We start from the raw sequence: 27,562 nt of genomic DNA on the forward strand, positions 1-27,562 counted from the left end.
CCTGGGAAGAGGGAGCCAGGGCTGGTGGAGCTGAGCTGAGTCAATGTCCCCAGCCCCACAAGAAAGGCTTCCGGGAGGAGGCCACAGGAGGCTGGCGAGTCCTAGCCTAGCCTGGGCATGTTTTCAAAATGTGTGTGTGTGAGTTCCCAAGGATCAGAATGAGCAAGACACAAGGAGAGGCTGGACCTTCTGAAACTGAGAGTCCCATAGACCCTGCAGGCTCTGCAGGAACCCCACAATTCCCTCACACTGGGAATACCCTCACACTGGACACCCGGCTTTGGCTGCATGCCAGGGCTGGTGGTTCTGGCAGCTGGGCAGCTCTGCTGGGTGCTGATGTCATGAGAGGGAAGGAAATGATTGACATCCCATCTCCCTTAGCAACAGCCTCCTCTAGATCTTTATGCACTCAAGTCACTTTCAGAAGGCCATGTCATCTACTTTGTTTGGCGTCTGTTTGGTCCTTCCATGAGATACCACCAGCCCTGACTCATACGTGGCTCACTCTTCCCCCTGTTCCTGTCTCTACCCTCAGGCTGCTATGAGTCACCAGCAGTCCTTAAGACCACCCTCTTTCTTTTTTCTTTTCTTTTCTTTTCCTTCCTTTCTTTTCTTTTCTTACATTTACTTATTTAGTACAGTGACTCTCAACTTGTGACTCAAGGCCCCTTTGGGGGTCAAATAACCCTTCCACAGGGGTCACATATCAGACATCCTGCATATCAAATTCATAACAGTAGCAAAATTACAGTTATGAAGTAGCAATGAAGAGTTGGAGGTTACCACAACACGAGGAGCTATGTTCAAGGGTCACAGCATTAGGAAGGTTGAGGACCACTGATGTGTGTGTGTGTGTGTGTGTGTGTGTGTGTGTGTGTGACACACATGCATGTGAAGGTCAGAGGATAAACTGTAGTAGTCAGTTCCCTTCTTCTACCTTGTGGGTCTCTGGAATTGAACTTAGATCAGTCGGCCTAACTGCAAGTGGCTCTACCTGCCTAGTCTTGCTGGCCCAAATAATTTCCTTTGGTAAATCGAATTGTAAGGTAGATTTTCTTTTTCTTTTTCTTTTTTTTCTTTTTTTTTTTTTTTTTTTTTTTGAAGTACAGTGGTCTAGGTTGAAGAATGAGGTCTGGAGAGATGGTTCAGTGGTTAGGTACTCTTCCTACTCTTATAGAAGGCCTGTATGAGTTCTGTTCCTAGCACCCACACTAGGCGGCTCACAGCTTCCTAAACCTCTGGATCCAGGTTGATCCAACTTCCTTTTCTGGACTCGGTGGACAACTGTACTCATGTGCACACATTTATACATAGACACCCACATAAATATAAAAATAAAATAAATCTTCAGATTTGAGGATGAAAAGGAAATTTAGCAAGGTAAACTCAAGGCCACACACATGCTAGTGAGTTTTTGTGATTCTGAAATAGATTCTCATGTGTAGCCCAGGCTGTCCTCCAACTCTCTATGTATAACCTTGAACCTCTGATCTTTGGCCTCCATTTCCTTAGTGTTAAGAATCACAGGAAGCACCATGGTGCCCCACCTCAATACAGTACTGGGGCTGGAAATCAGGGCTTTGGCACGTTGGGTAAACTCTCTACCTCATTTCTCATTCCCATTCCTTAGGTGCATCTTAATGCAGAACTCTACAAGGAGAGGCTTCCTGCCCAACCTCCAACACTTGCACACACATGACTCTAGGCAGGGGGTCAGACCCTGGAGAACCAGCTTTACTCTCCTGCCTGACCTTTAAACCAAGTGCATTGGCTATTAGGCCAGCGACACATATGGTCTGCCCAGCAAGGGTGACCTCAGAACACAGGCTAACCTGAGGGCATCTCAGGAATGTCTAACAAAGTCTTGAGACTGTTTTCAGATGTCACAGAGGGACCAACATGAGGAAGTATTACTGGCTTCTAGGGGTAGAGGTGACTAAAAACATAGATGGCCTTGGAGTCAATGAACGGTCCTATCCCAAATGTCATGTGGGAGGTGGTATTATTTTTGCATCCTTATTACCAAATTACCTGAGAACAATTTAAAGGGACAGACTGTTTATTTGAGCTAACCACATCAGAAGGCATGTTAGGCAGGATGTGGTTGAGCAGAAGGGGTCATATCACAGCAGACAAGATGCAGAGGAAGAATCTGTGAAAGGGCTAAAGCCAGGTCCAGCCCCAAGGACACTCCCCCATGGCCTCCTTTTTCCATCTAGGCCCACCCTCATACCTCTCATCATCTCCTAGTTGCTCCATCAGATTATGAACCCATCAAGCCATTGATTCACTGATTAGATCTAAACCCTCAGGATCTAACATTTCTGGAAATGCTTTTGTGTAACTTTTCCTAGGGAGATGTGAGCAAATGCCCATTTACCCTAGATAGAGAATTGGAAACATACCAAAGAAACTACCAGAGTCTAGCTCAGTAGACCAGGGGACTTATTGGGGTTATTTGGATGACTATATGTGCAGAGATACTTAAATAGGCCACAGCATCCATGGAGCAGGCAAATATCTAAGTCAGAGGGAGAGTCTCCTCTCTCCAGCCACTGTTCTGCTTGTATAACTCCGGGGAAGGGCCTTGTGAGTCCTGCAAATTTTAGAATCTTCCTAAGTATCATGAATTTCCTTTACTTTCTGAGTCTTTAAGAAACTCCTGGAGAAGACATATTTCAATTGAGAAAGTATAGCTATATTATAGCCACCTCACAGAGACATCCAAAAGTACATTCTACCAAAGAAAGTAGAAACTAAGGCATGGTGAGGCCTTGCAGTTAGTTACAAGGAGTTGGGATTTTGGTTGAGCCCAGGATCTTTGTGACCAGGCATCACCTTCTCTGGTGCAAAAGCCCTCTTTGTGTCTGACTTTGTAAAAAGCTCATTGCTTTTCTCTCTGAGCTGCAGATGGCTATAGGCTCAGACCTGTGGTGCAGGGCAGGACAGAAGAGACGCTTTCTGTATGGGCAAAGTCAAGGAAGCCAAGACAAAATGCCATGGGAAAGGCTTCCCTCCAAGCCTTGCACAAGGCAGGTACTCTCCTCCCTCCTCTCACTTCCTGCTCACCCCCTACCTCCCCCCACACATCCAGGACTAGAAATGTCAGCAAAGACACAGGTGTCTTTTGGTTCCTGGCATCAAACACCAGTCAGGGTGATTCGGGAAAGCAAGAGTTCCGTCATAAAGAGCACCCTGCAGCCAGCCAGGAAGGCCATGATTACTAATTAATAAGGGGATTAGTCTCAATGACAGAAGCTGGCCCTTGGGGTATGGTGTGATGAAATCCACTGTGGTTTGCAATGGACAAGACCTGTTTCTACTTTGCTATTCCAAAGAGGGACAGTCCCCTTGTTGGTTTAATTTTTTGTTGTTGGTGGTGGTGGTGGTAGTGGTCCTTAAGATTTCAAGACTCAAGAACTCTGGACCTGGGATGTGGGGACCTGGGGACAGCATGTGTCCTGTAGTAGCTACTTGTCACATTGTTCTGATAAAACACAACTTAAGGTAGGAATGGTTTCTCTGGTCCACAGTTTGAGGTCACAGTCATCATGGGGAGGCACAGAGGCAGGAACGTGAGTGTGGCCTTGTTATACCCACAGTCAGGAAGCAGGGAGATGAACACGGGTGCTCTGCTTGCTCTCTCCTTTCATTCACTTTAGGACCCCAACTTATGGAATGGTGTCCCCCACATTCAAAGCACATCTTCTCACCTCAGGTAACCCCCGGCATGCCCAGTGGTCTGTCTCTTGGTGATTCTAGAACCTATCAAGCTGACAGCCAGCATCAGCTATCTCAGGATTCTTTCCAGCCCATCCATCCCTCAGACTCACACTGTGTGGAGGCCACTCCATATCCTCTCTGCCCTTGCTGTGTCATCCTTGAACTGCGCACCCAGAAGCCTTGGAGAGGGAGTGACCAGAAGAAGCAGAGAGTGGAAAAGGAGATAATGCAGTCTTCCAATCAAGTCTTCCGTGGCCAAGGCAGAGCACAGAACCAGGCCAAACCCTGAAAGAAGAGCCTCAGCTCAGCTTCCTATACACTATAGCCAGGGGCTGTCTCCAGAGAAAACAGATAGCTGCCATCCCTAGAGATGGTCCCCCACCTGGAAGCTCCCCAGGGCTTTGGGAACAAGGCCAGGAGGCCACATCTGCCCCAGATCCCTCTTAGGGTTAGAGGAAAAATGTCACTTCCCAAACACATGAGAACACCAGAGTTTCTTGTCATGCATGCAGACTTACACATGCACACACATGTACCCACATACATACACACATGCAGACACATGTACTCTTACAATGCACACACATCCTCACACATAAACATATACACCTGCACACACAAGTACTCACATATGCACATACACATGTGCACACCCTTGTGTGCACATTTTATTATTAGCATAACACTAAAGTTTCACCCAGTACATTGCACATGCTAAATATTCTACAACCAGATCCCATCCCTGGCCCTGATCAAATTTTTTTTCTTTTAAAAGAAAAATCATCCTTGTTGGATCCTGGGAGATCCCTGACACCTGAACATAAATTTAGGAGGAGGGTGTGCTCCGGTTACACAATGCTAGTTGTTTATCAACAACAGTATGAAGTTACATAATCCTGTGTGTGACTGTATGCTTTTCCAGCCCAGTCCCCTGGCACAGTGGAGGGTGGCGGGGGAGGAGAAGTGTTTGCTTCTGGGACTTGGCCAACTTAATGTATTTCTTAAATCCCCCTTTAAGGGCACTTGACACTTAAGGCAGTTGGTAGCTCAAGGACCTTTATAAAAGCTCTCCAAGTTTAAAGACTTAGGCTAAATGGGGGCATATGGCTGACGGAGAAGGGGTGGTCAAGACAGTGACAAGATGGCAGTCACATGGCTAAGCACACACAGCAAGGGAAGGCTCTGTGATCACCCTGAGAGCAGTCTGTGAGCATGACAAGGTGCTGCTTGGCTCCTTGGATTGGAAGTCTCAAGCTGCAGCCCAACGCATTCTGTCTCTGCTGCCTGTTCCATCGCTGTAGATGCCGTTTGGGAATCACCAGAGGCTGTGTTGATGTTGGTGACTTTTCATAGTGACTTCGGAGGGTCTTTCCCATGCAGCTGCAGGACCAGCTGGGGGGAGTGTCAGCTGTGGGAGGCTGGTATCCCACCAGACAACGCGCTGAGAGCAGAACCCAAAGACAGTGAGAGCGGAGGCTAGAGGGCCCAGGAGGGTGTCCTGGGGGACAAGTGCCCTGATGCCCACCAGAGAGGTAGAGGAAAGAGAGGCCACCCTGCAGGGAGGGTGGCAAGTGTGGCCCCTGCAGAGACTCACTCAGGACAGCAGCTGCTCTTGGAGCCTGACTTCTCCTCGTCTCCCTCTTCCTCCTCCTCTTTTTCCTCCCTCCCTCCTCCTCTTCCTCTTCCTAACCCGAGACTAAAAAACACCTACTGTGTGCAGGGACCCTGCTAGAACCTGGGGTGAGAGGGCTGAAGGCATTGGCTTCTAGCTACTGCAGGAGATGCAGCTGGCCTTGGAGGGCCAGGTTAGGGTGCTCTGCGACCTCCTTAAGTCCTTAAGAGAAAACAAAACAAAACCCCACCAAGCAAACCGGGCAGCACTCGCTCCTGGCAGGCAAGAGTTAGCCGCCATCCACTCTCTCTCCCCTGTGGAGGAGAGCGTCTAAAACTCACAGGTGCGGAGCCGATGGTGGGGGAGGAGGTCTACACAGGCATCGAGATTCAGGAGGGGTCCCGGGTGATGGCATTGCGGTTAATCTGTCACCTCCTTAGAGAGGAGACAGCAAAGTTAGCTGGGGGGAGGGGGTGGGGAGCTTTTTATTTAAGGTGTGGTCGGGACACTTTTCCCTTCGAGTAAGAATCCTTTCCACCCTCAAAATTTAAAAAGCAAAACAAAACTCTAAACGGGCTCTGACCCCGGGTAAAAATAAAACTAGGAATCCTTTCTTCCTGTGTTTAAATTTCTACGGAAAATCTGACCCGCGTGGCCGCCGCCCCTGCGCTTATATCTTTAAGGCGGAGCCGGCGCGCGGCCAAGTTCACGGCGCGCGGGCGCCCTCGGGACGGGCCAGGTGGCGGCAGCGCCCGGGAGGTCGCGAGGGAGGAGGGAGCGGCCACGTCCCGTCCACGCCAGGCCAGCACCGCTTTTCCGTTGCAGACGCCACCGGGGCCGTGGATGGGGAGCGCGAGGCCACCATGAGGGTCCCAGAGAAGTACTCGACGCTCCCGGCGGAGGACCGCAGCGTCCACATCGTGAACATCTGCGCCATCGAGGACCTGGGCTACCTGCCGTCGGAGGGCACGGTGAGTTCGGGTGCGGCCACGGGCGAGCTCTCTACAGCGCGCAAGGCTTTGGGGGTTCCCACCCACGCACGTGCGGCCTGGGAACGCGGCGCTGCCGGGACCAAGTGTACACGACCGGCTATACTCTGCTCGTCCTCCACTTGCGAAACACAGCGCCCGGGGTCCCCAGAGTGTCCCTGAGGTCTTTGCAGATCCCGACACAGGGTTTGCAGCGTCCTTGAGGTTCCCCTCAGTGCTCTGCCCCGGGGTCCCCAGAGTGTCCCTGGGGTCTCTGTAGTGTGTTGCCAGGGGTCTACAGAATGTTCTGAGGTCTCTAGTGTCCTCGAAGTCCCCGCAGCGCCAGACCCGAGGTTTACAGAGTGTCCCCGAAGTACCCAAAGTGTCCCTGAGATCTTCATAGCACATTGACTGGAGTCGCCAGAGTGTACACAGCGTCCAACTCAGGGGTTTGCAGTGTCCCTGGGGTCCCAAAATTGTCCCTCAAAGTCTTTGCTGTTCCTGGGGTCCCTAGAGTGTTCCAGGATCCCCACAGTGCCTGGCCCGGGGGTCTTAGGCCCTGAGCATACTGCCGAAGCCTGGATGAGACCCTCCTTTTCAGGCCCTTAGCCAGGAACAGCAGGGTGGGCTGTAGGAGTCAAGGGTAGGAATCAGGTGGCCACCAGGGTGAGTGTGACCACTGCACAGCCACCGCCACCCGGTGGGGCTCGAGAGACTCCACCTGCTTGCAGTGCTTAGGTCTCCAGCCCAGCGCAGCTGGCACATACCACCCAGACTCAACCCAGAGATTGCCTACCTCGATCTGGTCCCTCATCCCCTCCCAGCGCTCTGGGCACGGGTGGGGGGGGTAGGGTGGAGTCAGTCGCCTGGTTGGGGAACCCAGTACAGAGGTCCCCTCTACCATAGCATTGTCCCTAGTGGCAACGTTGTGTGTTTGTGTGTGTGTGTGTGTGTGTGTGTGTGTGTGCTGGGAGAGGGAGGGGGAGTGGGATTCACCCCTGAGTTTGGTTTAAAGTACAAGGTTTCCCAGAGCCCGGGTGGGGGCGGGGCACTCTCAGCAGGGACCAAAGAACTTTTTTTCTCTTCCTGTCCCTTCCACCCCTACCTCCAGCTCCCTTTCTAGACTAGAGGGAGATTAGCTGTTCAATGCCTGGGGCTCTATCCTGGGGCTGGAGCTGAGGGCCCAGCTTGAGGGATTGCCCTGGCCTGTCCTAGCCTGGGGCTGGGAAACTGAGGGTCTGGGTGAATACACCCAGAGGCCTGATAGGAGCTCTGGCTCGACAGTGCAGGCTCTGGCTGTGTACAAACCTTGCAGTCCTGGGGTCTCAGCTAAGGGGAAGGTGGGGTTCTATTGGGTGGTACCAGAGTCCTGGGGAGCCTGGGCCAGGAGCAGCTGTTGATGGACAGGTGCCTTCCTGTCAAGTACAGAATGGAAACAACCTTAGGAGCTCAGGGGGCATTTGAACAGAGCTGTGAGTTGGGCCTCACTGGGTCTTGCTGGCCCCTGATGTCCCTCCCCTCGGTACCCAGAGAGAGCTTGAGACAGGAGGGGCTCTGACCCTTCTGGAGCTTGAGTTCTGATGGACTGTTCCTCTGTGTCTATGGCAGGCCCAAAGTTGGCTAACTGTGCTTCTTAGCTTGCTTAAGTTAAAATGAGGCATTGGGGGGGGTGTGCTGCAGAGGGGTGTAGGGGGGTGTGCTGTCAATACAATTCAGGGAACTGAGGCCCAGAGGGACAGGTGACTCCTTCTAAGTTACCCGTTAGTTGAAAGACAGCTGAGGGAAATCGTAGCAAGTCTACCTGTGAATGAACATGAGGGTTGTGGGGGGGGAGTTCTGGGGGGGGAACTGGGTAGCATCCATGGGACTCGGAGGCTAGAACATGAGGATTCCAGATAGAGGCACTGGAGATCAGTGGTTGCCAAGGTAATAAAGAAGTAGGTGTTATTGTAGAGGTGGCCCCCATGGGAGGGGACTTGAGCATGAGCAAACAGTCTGAACATATGGCCCTGAGCACTGGCATTCCTACCCTGACCTGTTATGTTCTCAAACCTAGCAGCTACCCATGCCCCCCAAACCAAAGAAGTTACTGAGTTCTTGATCTCAAAGTCTTCACAGTCCAGAAACAAGTGGGAGCCCTGAGGAGGTCTGTGGCCCTTGTTTTGCACACGGCTTTTCCTAGATGCTTATACAGTGTTACAGACCAGGAGGGCTGTGGCTCTGGATCCATGTACAGGTCAGACACAGGGATCATGCTGCGACCATAACTCTGAAACCTGAGGTTCTGAGCATTCCGTACACTCCTGCCACCACTGTTAGTCATCTCAGAGTCACCCAGCAGAGGAAGCCCAGTGCTGCTGAAAGCCAGAGGGTGTGGGCCACACCTCCCTTCCCTAGAGGAACAGCCTTAGAAAAAAACCCCTCAGCCCAGACTGCAGCTTCCAGACTGTTCTTACCAGCTCCATTCCAAGGGGAAGGACGGACGGTCCCCTTGGTTCAGTTGGGAGGCAAGACTGAGAGCATCTGGGAAGTCAGAGGCCAGGTGGGCGGGACTGGGTCCCTTCATTTTCTCTCTGATGATCTCTGAGTGCTTCAGTCTTTAACCCAAGTTCCCAGAAATACCCACTGTGTGGGTGTCAGCCTGCCTGCTGGGACAAGGGCATGAGCTACTTATCTGCCATCAGAGATTTCTGTTCATAGATTCCTGGTCAAGCCAGTGATCGGAAACGGATAACTTGGGCCTGAGTCAGGCACACACGCACATGCATGGAGTCAGGCACACATGCACATGCATGGAGTCAGGCACACATGCACATGCATGGAGTCAGGCACACACGCACATGCATGCATGCACACACAAACGTCTGGAATAAAGCTGAAGTTTTGCATGGATATTGCCTAGAATTAGACATGGCAGCTTAAGGTTGCCATCCAAGAGCTGCAGAATCTGAGGCAGGAGACTTGCTGAGTTTGAGACCAGCCTGGGCTACAGCTAGGGTTCTATCTCAAAATCAACCGAAAGGCTCTGATGCTCCTCACCAGTCTGGAATCTCCTGACCAGAAGCAAGATCTCAGGTCTCTAATTTTATCTTTCCCATGTTTAAGGAAATTCTGCGATTTTCAGATTCCTTCAGAAGCCCCAGGGTTTTTTGTATTGTTTTGTTACAGGCTATTTGAATTCAGCCTGTGCTCCGGGAAGTAGAAGTAGGTGAAGCACATGTAAAGTGTGAACACGGGGCCCTGCCGATGCCTCCCGCTCTGCCCAGCAGCTGGCACCCTCCTTGTTTGTGGTGCTGGGACAGGATTTGTTGTCCATCCTCCTCTAAAAATTCCCTGGAGGAAGCTCTTTCCGGGAGCACTTCCCCCAAACACCCAGGAGACAACAGCAACACATTCAACCCCTGCAACTGTCCCTCCATTCTCTGTGGCCACAGCACATAGTGGTGCCTAGACACAAGCTGCCATTGCCCATTTATACACACATGCACACACACGCACACACTCACACACACACTCACACACACGTGCTCATCCCACAACCCCCCATTCAGAGATCACTGAGAAATTCCCGACTCCCTGCCTTCCATGAAGGTGCCCCTTTCCTAACCAGAGAAAGAATATTTAGAAGTTACACATGACCCAATCCACATCCCTCCTGCTGCAGTTTACAGAATGGCCTCTTTGGCTTGCTTTGTCCATCGAAAGGGACATGCAGAGTCACCTGGTGCCTCTGCACCTTCTGTGGGACTTACCATGTCTTCCTCTGTGTCTCCCAGGCCTACCTCAGAACAGCTTCACAGACCTTAGGGGTCCCAGGCTGTTGTAGAGAGCAGCAGGCAGGGGGCCCACATTGCCTGTCTAGAAGTTGCTACCCACTAACACTGAAAAACAGACAGTCTTCCCAGTATAACAGAACAAGTTGCCAAGGGCCAGGCCCTCAGGGATGGCCACACCGGTGCTGGTGCCAAGTCCTGCTACCCACCCCCACCAGGTCAGTTTTAAAATCTGAACCTGATTCCCTACCACCTTTCTCTTATGGTTCCCTCTGACTATAAGGTTCTTTTTCCTTGTTCCACCTGTGTGTGTGTGTGTGTGTGTGTGTGTGTGTGTGTGTGTATGTGTGTGTGTGTGTGTCTATGTACATGTATGTATGTATGGATGTGTGTATGGATGTATGTATGGATGTGTGGTGTGGTGTATGTGGTGGTGGGGAGCCCCCAGAGGTTGGTATTGGGTGACTTCCTCTTTCACTCCCCACTTGTTCTCTCTCTTTTCTTCATGCACGAGTGCCCAGTGAGAATGAGCATCCCTGAGAATCCACAGTCCGATGGTAGATACTTTATGGTGAGCACACTGAGTCCTAGCAGCACTGCCAGGGAAGTCCTGTTACATGCGGGAGGGCTCACCAACATGTGTCTCAGGATGGAGGAGCCAGGTCTAGGGGCATTCCACCAAACCATAGCAGAGCTGGTCTCTGAGCACAGGCAAGGTAAAACCCACTTTGGCCCCTGTGGGAAGACCTAATAGGGCCATGTACACAGGAAACAACTGCTCAAGTTGAATCTGGCCCCTGCCTCACCTTGTAGACTCCCTGGTGTCATTTCCTTGTATGTGTCTCATAGGAAGGCTCTGTCTGTTCTTTTCTCTAAGTCTTGGCTATCCATCTTCTTCAATGGTAGCCATTGTTCTGGCTCTGGGTGCAGGTGTGTCAGGGCAGTACTTGGTCTGGCCTCAGGGGCTCATGCTGAGGAGAGTTAGAACGTCTTGGAAAGGTGGTCCACAGGAGGCTAGCATGGCACCTTGGATCCTAGACAAAGAAGCCTGAAGACCAGTTAGAAGAGGTTAAAGAAAGGTAAAGAAGGAGTGGGAGAGAGGGAGAGAGAGGAGAAGACAGACCATGTGCGTGGTAGGGGAGAAGGCAGGTAGGAGGGGCAGGGCGAAGGAGAGACGAGGTCCCAGCTTCAGGAATTACTAGAACCCATGGCCAGCCTGATAGGATCCCAGGACTGTTTAGAAATGAGGTTGAGACCTCTGAGCCTCTGGGTGATCAGGATGCCAGCAAAAGCAGGTGTGTCCTCAACCACCCCCCTAGTATATGCCATATCCCATCTTGGCTCAGCCTGGCCACACTGCCTAGCATGGCACAGGGGCTCCTTGTCTTCCAGGGCTCCCTTTAGGGCCTGGTTCATCTTCCCCTTTAAGGCTTCTCTAGCAGCCAGCACTTCGTGACTTTGCACTTCTCTGCCCTTCCTGGGATTCTGAGAAGAACCTGCCCCTTAGCCCCCAGGATGAAACCTGGCTGCCAGTCATGTCCCCAGGCACCTGGCCCACCCAGAACTCTAATCAACCTGGTTAATCCTCCTGGCAGGAGGCGGCCCTACTGACCTTCCAGACTCCCAAATGTTCCCAGGCTTGGACCTAGCCCAGCCAACCTCATGGCCTGCAAGAAACCACCGAGACCTCCCTGCCAGCCTCTGCTTACCAAACTGCCTGGTGGCTCAGTAACTTTGTGGCAGAACAGAGGCATGCTCCCAGTTACATTACTCAGTGCTAAGTCAGAGCCAGCATCCTACAGTCGTGGGTAGGGATCTGGTACCAAGGGCATCGAGGTGGACACCTGAGGCCTACCCTCAGTTTCTTCCAGACTAAGTGGACCTAGCAGCAGTGCTCCCTCCATGTGCAGGACACTTGAAGACAGAGTGTGCCATTCTTAGAAAGTGTTGTCAACATTTCTGTGAAGGGCAAAAATGCCTTGGGTGTGTGGACCTGATCCAAGACTAGGCCCAGCCCCATACCTGTCCCAGACATGGGGCCTCTGTCCCTCTACAGAGATACATGCTCCTCTTAACGGCTGAGAACAGATGGTCACATTCCCATAAGTTTAGCTCTTTACTGGGACAGAGTGTCACTCCTGTTGAGACACTTCAGAGTATCACAGCCCTGCTCTGGGGCTGGGGTTCAGTGGGTAGGCATACACGAAGCTGAGTTCTAGTCCCTGTTCTGCATAAAACAGGCTGAGGCTACACATTCCCCAACTGCAGCACCGGGAAGGCAGAGGCGGGAAATTTTGAAGCTTAAAGTCATCCTTGGCTACATAACAAATTCTAGGCCATCCTGGGCTAAAGGAGACCTTACCTCGAAAGAACCAAATAAAATAAAACAAAACCCAGCCAGCCTTAGCCCTCCTGGGACCTCACAGCAATGGGGGTATCTCTGGCCTTACAGGCATCCAGATGGTGTCAAAGAGATCAGGGAAGAAACCCCTTAGGGGCACTTTGGGTGAATATCCACACTGTCCAGGGCCCTGTGGAGTTCACTAGGATGGATGAAACCCCAGTCACCATGGAGGAAGTAGGTAGAACCCTTCCACTTTCTTGAAGTTATGGGTCCTTGGGTGGACCACAGGCCCTACTGTCTCTAGAAGATATAGTCCTGGAATAAAGATGCTCAGTTGTGAGGTCATGACCCACCTGCCCTGCTCAAGAGCCCCTCTTCCCTCCTTCCATTAATCAGGATTAGACTCAATGCCACTCTGCCCCCCTCTCCCTTGTCCCCTTCTGTACCTCAGAGGACGGCGTTGTTCTGCTACTTCTGAGGAAATACATGGCCCTTCAGAGTCACCTAGTGGTAGGGGACATTCTGAGGTTCTGGGTGGCCACACTGGGGGAGGTGGACAGTGGCTCCCTAGATGCTGGTATGTCAGGGTCCAGGCCAGTTCAAGGCCAAGCCCCTGGGTATTGCTGAGCTTGAGCCTCTGGCATGGGCAGGATACAATAAAGCAGCTTAGGGGACAGAGGTGACATGGAGGGAGTGGAGAATCCTGTAACTGGGGCTGTAGTGATGGTACCCAGAGAAGGGAGCAGAACCCATCTGGCTAATACCAAGAAAGACAGTTTTTCTAGTACTATGAGGGGAAACTGAGGCCAGGGCTGCACCCTGTATGGAGAACAGGGGTGGATTCCCACCCAGCTTAGGATCTCTTGGTATGGGAAGGGTTCCAGGGGGAGGCGTCCTAGCTGAGGTGCAGAAAGGGATATGTAGACAGATGTAGTTGCTGGCCATTGTGTTGGGCCTCACATGGCACCAGGAAGATCTAGCTGGTGATGTCCTCCCCAGCACTCCGCTCAGGACCAAGAGCTGGCGCAGGGGGACGGGTGGTGCCTCTGCATGGCTGCTAAACTCTGAGAAAGAAACTGCTGTAATCAGGTGTTCAGGCTGGGCTGAAGCCAGCTCTGGAGTCAGCTGGCAATTCCTCATCGGTGTCCCAGTCTGGATCATGCCTGGGTCTCAGTCCTCATCTCTCCATGCCAGAGCCTAACACGGGGATTGGGTTTCTGAGGATCCAGGCTGAGTAAACAAGGGCCTCACACATTTGAGCTCTCTGATCATCCAACTGGCTGGTGGCCCTGAAGGCATCATCAAGCTGTCTAGATGCTGGCTGCCAGAAGTCAACACTGTGCCTGCAGATAACTGAATTCAGTTTTGCCCTGCCTGGGGCTCTGCTCTACACTCATGGACCACCTCCTTCCTGGAGCTTTCACTGCAGGGATTTTACAGAAGATTTTTGCGAGGAGTCAGACAGGACCTTCCCATCCAAAGATCAGGAGGCTCTGTTGGTAACCAGGCACATCTTGGCATCCTCAAGGTAGACAAAGACCTCCTAGACTATGGACCCCAAACAGGCCAGTCTCTGCATCTTCTACATATTTCAGTTCATAGCAATGAGTCTGGCTCACAGTGGGCATCTATAGGGGTAGCTGTCTCTGGTATGGCACCATAGTGGTGCCAGATTCCCACCCACAGATGTTCAATGCTGTCTCATATACTATGGTCCAGTAGGGCTGGGGTTGGCTTGCCTCACAAGCACGAGTACCTGAGCTTTGATTCTCAGCACCTGCATTTAAAAGCTAGAATGATGATATGTTTATAATCCCAGCACTGGGGAGGTTCAGACAAGAGGAATGCTGGGCTCACAGGCTAACCAGCCTAATGGGAGAGATCCAAGTTCAGTGGGAAACCCTATCTCAAAAAACAAGAAAGATGGGCTGGAGAGATGGCTCAGTGGTTAAAAGCCCTGCGGGCTCTGTGCCAAGCATTCACATAGAGGATCACAACCATCTATAACCCCAGTTTCAGGGGATCCAGTGCCCTCTTCTAGCTTCCACAGACACGGCGTGCTCATGGTACACATACATTCCTTCGGGCAAGCAAGTACACTCATACACATAAAATTAAACCTTAAAAAGAGGTATGAAACTAAGGGAGACTCTTGTCGACTTAACATTTGCCCACATGTGCAAGTATAGGAACGTACGCACACACAGGAGAGGGGAAAATAGGTAATACGCTGGGGTGTTTGCATAGAACCTGTGTACAAGCTATCGAGGAAGAAATGTACACAGGCATGTATAAACATTTTGTATCAGAGATTTTATCTGCCTCCAACAAGTGGGACTATGAACCCTGGCATGTTTGTTGAGTGACCAAGAGTGCGGTACCCAGCTTGAAACATGTTATCAGGAGGCCCCTGGAGAACTACTCCACACTGAATGCATCTCTCTCTCTCTCACCTCGCAGTTACTCAACTCTCTGTCCGTGGATCCTGACGCCGAATGCAAGTATGGCCTTTACTTCAGGGATGGCAAACGCAAGGTGGACTACATCTTGGTGTACCATCACAAGAGAGCCTCGGGTAGCAGGACTCTGGCCAGAAGAGGACTACAAAATGACATGGTCCTGGGGACCCGCAGCATCAGGCAGGACCAACCCCTTCCTGGGAAGGGGAGTCCTGTGGATGTGGGCTCACCAGAAGCCCCGATGGATTACCACGAAGATGACAAGCGCTTCAGACGGGAGGAGTACGAGGGCAACCTGTTGGAGGCAGGCCTGGAGCTGGAGCATGACGAGGATGTAAGTGTGGCTTCATGTTGGCTGGGGATGCCAGGTGGACATGGGCTGGACAGGTCTGTTTGCAGAAGGTGGGGGTGGGGCGGGTTCCCTTTAGCTCTGTTCTTGTGGCCATAGTAGGCTAGGAATGGCTTCTAAACATTTCTGGGAAGTTCCAAGCCAGCCTCCTCCTCCTCCTCCTCCAGCAACCGCATCTGCCTGGGGCAGAGTGAGCCAGTGACTGTGACCTTGAGGTCAGACCATTTCCTGCCTCTGCTCAGTGCCCGGCATGGGAAGATTTGCTGGGTCAGAGGTGCAGAGTGTGGAGAGGTTCTGGGGGGTTTCCCCTGGATTTCTTCAGCTTTCTCTGAGCCTCAACCTGTGAAGAAGAGATTGGATTGGTCTGTAGAATCTTGGGGTCCCTGCTCTTGGGGAACCCACATCTCTGTAACATTGCGTTCAGGAAGTCTCTAAGTTTTGCTAAGGTTCTGAGAAGAACAAAGGATCTACTGTCTCTTATGACTGCCTGCTGCTGTGGCAGCCGCAGAGAGTAGCTCAAATCATTGTAACTTTTAACCACTCAGCCAATTGCTGTGTGCTTCCTGGTTGACGTCTTACCCTCTCACTAGACGAGAGGATATGGGGAAAGGCTTTGTAAGTGAAATGGGCAAATGTAATCCCACTATTCAGACTAGCAAAAAGATTGAGAGTTCAAGTCCAGCCTGGGCTACATAGCAAGAAACAATTTTAACATTAAAAGGGGGCTGGAGAGACTGCTCAGTTGCTAAGGAGCTTGCCTTGCAATCCGAGGACCAGAATTTGGTTCCTAGAACCCATGTAAAAAGCCAGGCGTGCTGGGCACACTTGTAATCCCAGACCTGAGGATGGATATTACCTGAGGAATGATAGTTGAATTTGTTCTCCGACCGCCACACACACACACACACACACACACACACACACGTATACACACTTGTGCGCCTGTACACACCCACTGAGAATATTGTCCAGTGTGACCCAGTCTCAGGGTATGGTCCACCTTCTTGGGTCAGCTCCCCCTTGCAGATCCCCTCTGCTTTTTCCTGCAGCAGTTCCTAGGGTGCGTGGTGAAGTTGAGGGATCACAGCAAAGCTTTGAGGCTAGCAGCTAGAACCTCGGTGTCACAGACCCTCTGTGACTTCTGTCACATTGAGCAGGGTTGTGTCGGGCTTTCTCCTGTCCATTCAGGCCACCCTGGGGCTTTTGGAACACTGTTGCCATGTGGAATTTCTTGTGCAAGTTGTTTTCTTCCTGGAGGAAGGAGAGGGTCTTTCAAAGGCTGCAGGTCTGCCTCCAACTGAGACAACCAGTGCTCACATTGAAGTTCATAGCTGTGTCTCGTGCGCTCCTCTTTCTGTCTGTGAGGTTCTGGAACAGTCTGAAACTCCCAGGTGTGGGCAGGCCCTCTGACATCAGGTGACTCAGATGGACCTGTCAGATCTCAGACTTAGCCTTTCTGAATTGAAGGCCTCGGTTTCCCCATCTGAGGAATAGAGATAGCAACAGGCTTCACTCAATGCGGGGCACTGGGTACATCGCTGTTAGCTGTTTGCTGTTATGCCCGAGCCAGGCATGATGAGGGTGCACACCTCAGCTTCGACACCCGAGAGAGGATAGGACGGGGTAAAATGAGGAAGCTGAGGACAGCCTGGGCTAAAGCAGAACAAATAAAAGCAAGAAGGAAGAGAGGGAGAGAAGGGGAAGGGAGAAAGGGGTTTTAGTGTGTGATAGCTTCTCTCCTATTTGCGTATGAAAATCAAATACGTGGGGGGTGGGGGAAATTTGCTGACTCTTGTATAGAAGACCTAGTTTTGTCCCTAAATAACCCCAGTTTCACAGACACTTTGTCTCTAGAGCTGAATAAACCTTTACAGCAGTTGGTTTGACCCTTTTAAAAAAACAAACTATGAGGTGCTGAAGAGATGTCTCGGATGGTCGAGAGCACTGGCTACTCTCGCACAGGACCTAGGTTCTGTTTCTAGCATCTACACGGTAGCTCACAACCGTCTGTAACTCCAGTTCCAAGGGACCTGATGCCCTCTTCTGGCCTTCACAGGCTCCTGCGCACACGTGGTACACAGACATACATGCAGGGAAGCACACACATGTAAAATTTAGGGAAAATTGAAAAAGTGAAAAATGAAATATGGGACAGGGTGGAGCTCAGCTGTAGAGAACTTGTCTGGTACGCCTGAAAGCTGGATTCTGTCCCCAGCACAAAAAGAAAAGGAGGGATGGGAGTGAGACCATGATGGGCACAAGTATATGAGACAGTCCAAGTTTTCTGGCATGTGTGCCTATGTGCATGTATGTGCACCCATGTGTACATGTACATGGGTATATATGCATGTTCATGCATATGCACATGCATGTGTATGTATGTGTGCTCTTGTGCATGTGTGTATATGTGCACATAGGTGTGTATGCATATATGTGTATGTATGTAGATCAGAGGACAGTGTCAGGTGTTGGTCCTGATCTACCTGTTTGAGGCAGAGCCTCTTTGGTGCGTGCCCCTGTCCTGCATAGCTCTGGCTGTCTGATGTCGCTAGAACTATAGAAGCATGACACTGTGCCCACCTTTACATGTGTTCAGGGGTTTTAAAGTCGGGTCTTCAAACTCACACAACAAGGGCTTTGTGCACTGAGCTATCTCCCAGCCACCCTGCCCCCACCCCCATTTTTGAGACCAGGGGTTCTCTCTGAGCCTGGGCTTGCCATTACAGCTAGACTAGCAAACCAGCAAAGTGCCAGGATCCACAGGTCTCTGCCTGTCTGTGCCAGGGTTACAGGTGCACACCACCACACCCAGTTTCTGTGAACTGAGCCTGAGTCCTTCCAGTTCAAGCTTCCTAAACAATAACACCAAGTGGTCTCCCTGCAGAGCCTTGAGGTTATCCCCTGGCCCCAGCAGCCTGCTGGAAGCTGCAAGACTACAGGACTGGCAGGACCGCAGTTAGCAGCTGCTGCTCCCTGTCCTCCTGGGTGGAGCAGAAGCTGTCTGGATGGGCTGTTCGGGCACGAGCAGCAGGCAGAGGTATGAGTGGCCTCTGGCTGCTGAGATTAACAGTCAGGGCCAGCCCAGCAAGGTCAGGCCTCTTTGGAGGTGAAGAGCTACTGAGCCTTCTGGGGTGTGATCAGGTTACAGGGAGCCTGAGGGCTGGCAGAATTTGAAAAGTCCAGACCAAGATCCCCCAGTGTCTTCTGTGGGTAGGATATTCCAGATTCCAGTAAGTACCCCAATACTCCATGCCCCCCCACCTTATACTTGTGACATCGAAGGTGGTCTTCCAATCCGAGTGCCATGGCATCTGACCTTTAACAGTATCCCTGAGCTCTCTGCTGGACTGACTGTAACTCTCAAGTTCTAAAAACTAAAACTGTCTGTTCCCTGTGATGATGCTGAACGTGCTTAGGGCCCCAAATTACCACCAGCCAAGGGACCTCTGTTTCCAAGTCTGGATGGGGTGATGAATAATGACCTTGAAGAAGATGTGGTGTCCTGTGCTTGACACTAGGACATGAGCTGGCCATGAGGCAGCATTGCAGAGGGCTCCAGCCCAGCATCCTACAGGCAGATGAAGGGTGGGTATATACTACACTGCATGTGGTGTTACCAAAGTTGGGGTCACAGTCTGTGCCCAGAAAGATGACCACATTAGATGTGACCACATTAGATAAATCTCTCTCTCCCTCCCCCGTCTCTGTAAAAGAGGTAGATGTCTCTAACCCTGGCTGTTCTAGAACTGGCTATGTGAAGCAGACTGGTTTTAAACTCCTAAACAGCCCCCTGCCTCTGCCTCCTTGTGCTGGGATTAAAGATATAACACTAACACTCTGGGGGTGGGTTGTTTCTTTTCTTTTTTCTTTTCTTTTTTTTAAAAGATTTATTTAATGTACATGAGTACAATGTCGCTGTCTACAGACACACGGTTGTGAGCTACCATGTGGTTGCTGGGAATTGAACTCAAGACCTCTGAAAGAGCAGTCAGTGCTCTTAACCTCTGAGCCATCTCTTCAGCCCAGGTTGGCTGTTTTAAATTGGCTTCTTGTGTAGGGTTGGCAGAGTTTGACTATGAGCAGTGTCCTGGGACCCCCATACAGACCAGAGCCCCTCTACGCTGTCTTTCTCACTGAGGACAACTTACTGTCTCTAGGTATTAGGAATGACATGTGGTCTGTGGCATTGCTACTGTGCAGGGAACTGCTCTTAATGACCAGGTGACAAGTGAGCACAGATGGGTGGTGACTTAAGACAGCAAAAAATTTCATTTCTTACATTCTGGAGGCCACAGGTAGAAAATCAGGATGTGGACAGAGCTGCATTCTGGCCTCTTCTGCTGTAACTCATGTGTCCTTCCTTGTCTTCATAGTCTCTCTGTGTAGGGCCCACTCTATCCCATTTCAGTTTTATCTCAGCCTGCTTACATCTGCAAAGACCCTCTTTCCAAATAAGGGCACACCCACAAGTCTCAGGAGTGGCATTTGAGCAGTTGTTGAGGAAATGCAGCTCATTAAACCCACCTCATGAATAAAACTCGGCCCTCAAGTCAGGAGAAGTCAAATGACAAGTGGGATTGAGCGCTTGTGGTAGAGGAGTGAGGCTCACCTCTGGTGCAAGGAAGGCTGACAGCCTAGCATAGAAACAGGTCTGCATTGGTTGAACTGGCCTGCATTCCCATGGGGCCAAAATGCACCCTGTACACCCATACACCCACAGGCTTGTAGCCCCAGTGTTCTAGACTATTCCTTGAGCAGTAAAGGAGGGTACTTGTCTCCCTGGATGCAGCCCCAGAAAAGGGCTCCCAACAGCCAGGAATGCCCTTACCACTGGCTCAGTCCCCAGAGGTGGCCCCAGTATGACACCCAGAGAAATCCAAGATGCCTTACAGAGAGAGCCAGGGTGGTGCTGTCCTTGAGGAGTCAGGAAGTGCTAGATGAACTGCATGGTTGGGAATGGCAAGAGGTCTTGTCATGAGGTAGAGGTCTTAAGACCCTGACTCTTCTCCTCTGTCTGTATCTTCTTTCTCTCACCTCCTCTCTCCCATTTTCTTTTACTCTGTCTTCTGTCTTTGTTCCTTCCTAGCTCCCTCTTTGTCTACAGTTCTCTCTGCCTCCCCCTACCCCCTTCTCTCCCTCTTCCTTCCCCCCTTCCCTCCCCTCCCCTTTCTTGTTTCTCTCTCTCTCTCTCTCTCTCTCTCTCTCTCTCTCTCTCTCTCTCTCTCTCACACACACACACACACACACCACCTCTCTCCCCATGGGTTCAGCTTCCAGGGTTCCCATTAAGGAGACAAGAGAAATTTGTGACCAGTGTGTTTTCTTCCAAGAACATCCATTAGCATTTTTGAAGCGGAGCCTTAAAGCCCGCTGGGCATTATTTATGACTTCGGGGTCATTGCTAAGAACACCACAGGCTTAAGCCCTGGCTGTGTCTACTGGGGGTGGCTTGGGCCCTCATGGCTCTGACACTGCACTTGACCCTGCTTTGGCAGATTCCCCTAAGTCAGTGGACACAGAACCCCAACAATGCCTGTTTGATCTCATGCCACTGAGCTGCATTCATGCCAAACTGGGGGACACAGAGACTGCGGGAGACACAGGCTCTGAAGTGGGGGTTCTATCTCTCTATGGATGCCTCAGTTATACTCACTCTAGAGAGTGAGCAATTTGATGAGGGCATTTCTGGATGTTGGGAGCCCTTTATGGGAGATGCATCCAGGGAGACACTTCAGATGTCTCCGTGCAGACTCAGAACCAGCACCAGACCATGAGGATAGAAAAAGGTCTCCTTGCTTGTGGACATCTCCTCCCACCCTCTGCAGGGTGACTGGGAATTTAGAGGGCAGGATTGCCATGGTCCCAGAGTGTGGGTAGGGGCAGGAATATCCATTTCCTGCCATCTCTAGTGCTTGCAGGCAGTTCTAGAGCTCGGCAGGGATGATGGAGGACTTGCAGCCCTGGGCTCCTTCATGAGATGAGGCTGTTGGTCCTGGATGTAATGGGTCTCGTCTCCTCCTATCCCTTCAAAACCAGGAAAGCAAGAAACCTGTCCATGGGATTCATAGATCCGGAAGCAAGCTGTCTCCAGGCCACCCCTGTGGGGTTTTTTGGCAAAGTGTAGGAACACAGCTCAATCCAACTCACCTCTTATCCTATCCCTGGGCCCCCTGCTGTAGAGCTGCCTAGAAAACCAACCAAAGACCCCTGACTTTGAGTTGCTCATCCTAATATGTGCAGCACTTTCCTATAGTCTCTTCCTAGGGAGAACTGGCCTCCCAATGCTTTATTGCTGAGGTCCAGGCTGGATAGAGCCCTAACTCCCAATTCTACTGCTGCACAGCTTTCTTTGGTCCCTGAAGCTTTTGCCCTCTGGCACTACTCTGAGGTTCAAAGCAGCCCACTGCTGTTCCTCTAGCCTGCTTTGTTCTACAGAAATATGCTTCTGTGGTCCTGAACACTCTCCCTCCCTCCAGCCCTCCCTCCTTCTGTTTCCCCCCAACTCTGTGTGTGTGTATTCATGTGTGTGTGCAGTCATGCTGTGTGCATGCATGCATATGAAAACCAGAAGACAGCTTTAGCTGTCTTGCCTTAGGTGTGTTTCCCCTTGTTCTTTGACACAAAGTCTCTCATTGGCTAGCTGGTTAGCTATCCTGGATTATCAGCCCTCAGAGATTCTTTTGCCTCTGCTTCCTCAGCAGTGGGATTACAAGGGGTCAAGCTGCCCTGCTCCACAATATGGGTCCCAAGGATCAACTCAGGTTCTCTAGCATGCTTGCAAGCACTTCCTGACTGAGTTTTCCAACTCTTCCCACTTGACTATACAGCTCACCCTGGGCTAAGGGGACAGGTGGCTTCAAGTGAACCCAGTCCCATGTGGCTGTCCTCTGAGGCACTCCCTGTGGCCTACAGGAGTCTGCCAGGACCTCTGCTGGCCGCTGGCAGTTGGAAAGCTTGAGGTAGACCACAACTTAGAAGCACCCCGTGGAAGGAAGCAAATGTCCCCAAGCCCTTTCGGATACCTCTGGCCCACACCCGTCCTCTAATCCTGCTTTCTTTGGGGGCTCTGTTTGCCAACAGCGTGTCAAGACTCTAGTTCTCAGTAGGAGTCTTAATTTCTAGACGTTCTGTTTGGTTCTTCCCCAAGTTGGCTGTGTCACTTTTTAATAGTTTCCTGTCCTTTCCAGACCTTCCTGTCTTGAAGTTTATGTCTGTAATTGAGGTGAGAAGGGCTGACCTGTCTGTCATCCATCTAATGAGCTCACGCTCTCCAGCCAAGAGCACTGGCTTCTGTCTCTGTCACTTGTTGGTTCTCCCTGGTCATGTCCCTGAGTTGTTTAAACCTGGTGAACTCAGCTGGTTTTGTGCCTATCCAGGACCTCCTGAAACCCTGAGGCATTCCCAGGCCTTGGGCTGACTGCTCCAAGGCCACAGGGACAGCTGAAGCACCACACCTTCATGGGTGTTTTCCCTCCTCCTCAGTCCTCTTCTCTCCCTCACTTTCCTTCTCCACGCTCTTCAGGGTAACTCTGAGGAACAGCCATGTTCATGGAAGCATGGGGTGTTCCATGGTGTCTGCCCATTCCTGGGTTTAAATCAGCCACAAACCCACTGCCCTGGGGCCAGAAGAAGACCACTGTCTCTTTGTGGGGTTCATGAAAGAGGACTTAGTCCTCTTGGGAGGGTCCCTAGCCTGTTCCTTCCCACCAAGGCTGGGCAGCCATTGAAGCCAGTTCAAGCCAGGCCTGGTCACCACCAGAAGATGGATGTCACCACTCTCTGAAAACATGGTTCTAGTGCTCTCTCTGGGTCTGTGTTTGCTATCATAGCATGGTTTATGGCTCTCTGCCCTGGTTCCGGCTGCGCAGAATCTAGAAGACAGGGCATTGATTTTCTTTCTTCTAACTGTAGCCAGAATTCTTTCATTTTTCATGGAAGGTTGCCTGGGGTGAGGGAGGGCTCCACCTTCAATGGCAGCAGAGGCGTGACTGGATCTACCTGCTGATATCTCTGTCATCCCAAAGGCCTCAGGCCCAGGACAGGGGAGAAGCACATCCAGGGCCTGTTCCTGCCATTGTTGACAAAGGACAATCAAGCATCAACCACTCACTGAGACCCAGTTTATGACACCACCGTGCCCAAGGCTTAAATCTAAGGATACCAAGAAGAGGACAGCTCTAAGGGTAGATGGGCACCCCTGTTCCCAAATCCCCCTCTTACTGTAGACTCCAAGTCTTCCTCACACTGTGAACATGGCCAGCAGTATCAGAACTGTGAACACGCCAGTTAGCATGCAAGGCTTCCCCACCCAGGCCCCATACTAGTGACAACATATCCCAACCCCATGGGCCATGCCTCACCCTTTGGGAGCTGTGTGGGTGGAGGAACAGCATGAACATGACAAGAAAGCACCAGATTGAGTTCCCATGCCACACCTGCTGCTCAAACATCTCAATTAAAGGTTCACAGACCTTTCCAGCCCCTCATCACCCATAGGGGTACACTGAGGCAGACCAGGAGGTCTTAGAGAAAGTGAGACTGGGACCAGATGCTGGGACTGTTCCTATCTGTTATACAGTAGGCGCTTACTAAAGACTGGCTTCTCCTGTTCCTCTATTACTTACTCATTGAATACTCTGTGCCATGTGCAGGCAGCCATCCTAGGGGCACACAGAAACAGAACCATCTGTCTCAAGCTCACATCTGTGCAGAAGACAGCTATTGCCGGTGGGAATCGGCATCAGGGGGGTGGTAGATGTAGTTTGCCATTATTACCTTGAGTGACTGATACACAGGCCTCAAGATGCAAGGGTGAGGTGGTAACTTGGTGCCTTCAGCCACGTGAGCCCTTTGTGGAACCTCCCACCTATGTCCTTTTCTTCCCTTCTCTTTCTCCTCCTTTTGAGATGGAATCTCATGGCTAGCTTTGATCTTGCTATTTTGGTGAAGCTGACTTTGAACTCCTGACTCTCCTGCCTGTTCAGAGTTAGGAACTTGTGCCACCTGCCTAGTTAAAGTTCTAGTTTTTTCTTTCAGTGTTTGTTTGTTTGTTTGTTTTTGAGACCATTTCACAATGTAGCCCAGGGTGACCTAGAAGTCAGTATGTAGCCCAGGCTGGCACCACAGGACAGCTCTTGAACTCTGATTTATTCTCAAGTGCTAGGATTTCAGGAATGAGCTACCATACCTGGCTTCTTCTGTAAAGAACCCTTTCTAGTGAACTCAAAGTCCTTTCATTTGGGGCTCAGGATAGAAGTCAATAGTTCCTCAGCTGAGCTCTAATTGACTTGACCTAACATGTCCTCTGGATGGAGGCTTCTTGGGGACCTGTCCCTTCACAGGTCTCTATGGCTTGGCTAGGCTGTGCCCTCCTCCCTGCCTTATGACCATGAGTTTGTGGTGTCATATGTAGCAGCTCAGGGTTTAGGAGTAGGGATAGAACTTAGTCCTTTGCAGCCTTTAGCTGTGGCTGAAGGGTCCTGGCCATGCCCCAGGCTCCTCCTACTGTGGGAGTGCTGTGGTCAGGCAGGGTACCACTTTTTTTAAACATCTTAGTGTATTTTTGCTAAATGAGTCCCACGACCCCATTCACCAACCAGATGTTTCCTTGGGAGAGACCCGAGTGCTCACGTCAGCAGGGCCCACTTTCCCAGGGATGCTGGGACTGCAGAGAATATTTTGGGTCTTTGCGTGCGGGCGAACACTGCAGAGAGATGAATCTGGGTCTGTAGTGGAAAAGATAGCCTCCACCACATGTGGTCTCTACTGGCCTCCGCCACTCATGAGACAACAGACATCTCCCCTGATTCAGGGATGTCCCATGAATGACATCAGCCTGTGAATCACCAGGGCTGGGGACTCTGTGACAGAGCTGGCCAAAGCAGGCATGGCCTCATCTGCCTCAGAGCCAGGCTGAAGCTGTACTTAGCTCTTTTAGTCCCTTGTATTGACTTTGCCTGTAGGCCCAAGGCTGGGGCTCAACTGCTAAGAACCCTGTCTGTCTTCAAACCAGACCTCATATCACCTGCTTTATAGGTGAGGGAGCAGGGTCTGGAGAGGTTAAGACACTTGCCACAGACCATGCAGGCTGAGCAGGATTCTGAGCCTGGCCTTCTAAGCCCATCCCACCTGCACTCAGTGTTGCAGAAAGATTTCCTTCCTAAGACTGTGGGATGTCTTCTGTATCCTGGAATGAGATGTGTCTCCTCATAGAGGGAGAACAGGCTTGTGGCCAAAGCCTTCCATGCCTGAGTTTGGCTTGAACTATCTTGTTTGTGACAGAGTCTCAAGTAGCCCACACTGGCCTGGGCTAAGGATGACTTTGAACTTCTGATCTCCTGCCTCTATCTCTGGAGAGCTGAGACTAAAGACATATAACACTCCACCCAATTCATGGGGTCCTGGAGCTTGAACCCAGTGCCTCCTGCTTGCTAGGTGAGCACCACCAACTTTGCTACATCTCCTTTGTGATCTACCTCTTTGTGCCAGGTGGGAGATCTATGCTGCTGTGTCAGCTCCCAGAGGCACCAACTTCATGGCATTAGCTCTGGACTAGGATGCTTACTTCTTCCCCCTTTTCAGATGATCGGTTAATTTGGTTGATTGATTGGCTGACTGGTTAGAATTCACTATGTAACCCAGAACAGAAGAGCCTTAGAAACAATCCAGCTTCAGCATCCCAGAATGTCTTTTCTTATAGATCATCCTCAGAAGACACTGGCCCATTTCCTTTTGTAGTCCAGCAGCCTGCAGTACATCTTCGGGCTGGGCCGCTCACTCAGCCTATGGTCCTGAGGTAGACAGGTCACATATGGCTGCTTTGTACCCCAAGACAAACTCCTTTGGGTCCCAGAACTGTAGGCCCTGCTGACCCCCAGGCAGGGCTTCAGTCTTCCATGAAAGGTCTTGTGAAAGATCTGGGCAATGCCCTACATGTTTGTGTGACTGTGTGGTTACCTGTCTCTTGATAAAGAGCCTTTTCCAAGGGACATGTGTCTATAGAGAACCAGGGACCAGACATGGCACTTATGTCTTTGGAGAAGCACAGCTTGGGTCTGAATTGGGTGGATCTGCTAGCCAAGAGCTGGTAGACTAAAGGGACTTCTCCACAAATGTAAGTGTACCTTGTGCAATGATGCTCTTCTTCTGCTGGTGCTAGCAATCAGTTCTTGTGAAGCCATTGATGTGGCTGCCAGTATCCCTTGGGTTCCCTTCCTGTCACTCCACAAAGAGACCTGGTTTGTGGTAAATACCCTCATGAAAGCTTATGAGGAAATAGGGTCCTTTAGTTCACAACTCCAGATTGCAGTTCATCACTGTGGGCAAGTCAGGCAACAGGAACTGAAGCACCTGGTAGCACTCACAGTGAGAGCAGCACATTCATACATGTGCACTTCTACTTAGCTTACTTTCCCCATTCTTATACAATCTGGGATCCAATGCCCAGGGAATGGTGCTACCCACAGTAGGCAGGTCTTCCAGTTCATTAAGACAGTCTGTCATGGAAGCATGTCCACAGGCCAGCATGCTGTCATATTGTGTCAAATTGACAAAAATAACCATCACACTTGTCCCAAGTCAAAACAGCACTGGACTTAAACTCTTGGTGACCCTGTGTCAGGCTGTCACCATTTAAAGGATAAAGGTCATAGATATACAGGGGAACTGGAGTTAGGCTACAAGCAGGGAGGGAGGACTGCATGACACCCTCTAATCCCAAGAGCATCCTTTCAGTGAACCTTGAGAGGCCCCAGTCAAGGCTGAGGGGTATGGACCTGGAATCATGAATGGTCCTCTGTTGTTGCTAGGCTTTGGGGGGTCTCACTTAACCCCTGAAAACTTCTCAAGTGTTTTATAGACCTAAGATTCCCCCCTGGCTGTGACCCGGGGACCCTTGGATTCTTGCATAAAGTGCTATGTAGAAGAAAGGTCTCTAGCTTTGCTGGTACTCTCATGAGGCTGGTGGCAGGCAAACACAGCCACATATCATCAATTACAGCTGGGTACCAAGGTGGAGAGGGGTTCTAGCTACAAACATACTAATAGCCCCCTTTCTCTCTCTAGACCAAAATCCATGGTGTCGGGTTTGTGAAGATCCATGCGCCCTGGCATGTGCTTTGCAGGGAGGCTGAGTTTCTGAAACTGAAGATGCCCACAAAGAAGGTGGGTGAGAGTGTTTATATACAAAACACTGATCGTGATATGAGGACACCTGGAAGATGGAGTGAGGAGGACACAAGGGGACAGAGGACACAAGAGGAGAGTTCCTATCCACTGTGAAGCATCTGACCTGCCTGGGGTAGTCTTTAGAGACTTTAGGCCAGGGCTAGATAGA

The 27,562-nt window shown here is 51.0% G+C and overlaps 1 protein-coding gene across 8 annotated transcripts in view; it reads left to right on the forward strand.

Annotated features, from left to right (window-relative positions):
* Positions 1-27,562, forward strand: part of ANO1 (anoctamin 1) — a gene marked incomplete at its 5' end in the record, with an annotated part of 147,934 nt that overhangs the window by 51,975 nt on the left and 68,397 nt on the right. For all 8 annotated transcript variants that reach the window (XM_080911309.1, XM_080911310.1, XM_080911314.1 and 5 more), the window contains 3 exons: positions 6,161-6,306; positions 14,881-15,213; positions 27,292-27,390. In XM_080911309.1, the coding sequence (XP_080767435.1) occupies positions 6,161-6,306; positions 14,881-15,213; positions 27,292-27,390 (578 nt within the window). The remainder of the gene's footprint in view (positions 1-6,160; positions 6,307-14,880; positions 15,214-27,291; positions 27,391-27,562) is intronic.

Source organism: Micromys minutus (genome assembly GCF_963924665.1).
Source record: "Micromys minutus genome assembly, chromosome: 2".
In the NCBI taxonomy this organism is placed as follows: Eukaryota; Metazoa; Chordata; class Mammalia; order Rodentia; family Muridae; genus Micromys; species Micromys minutus.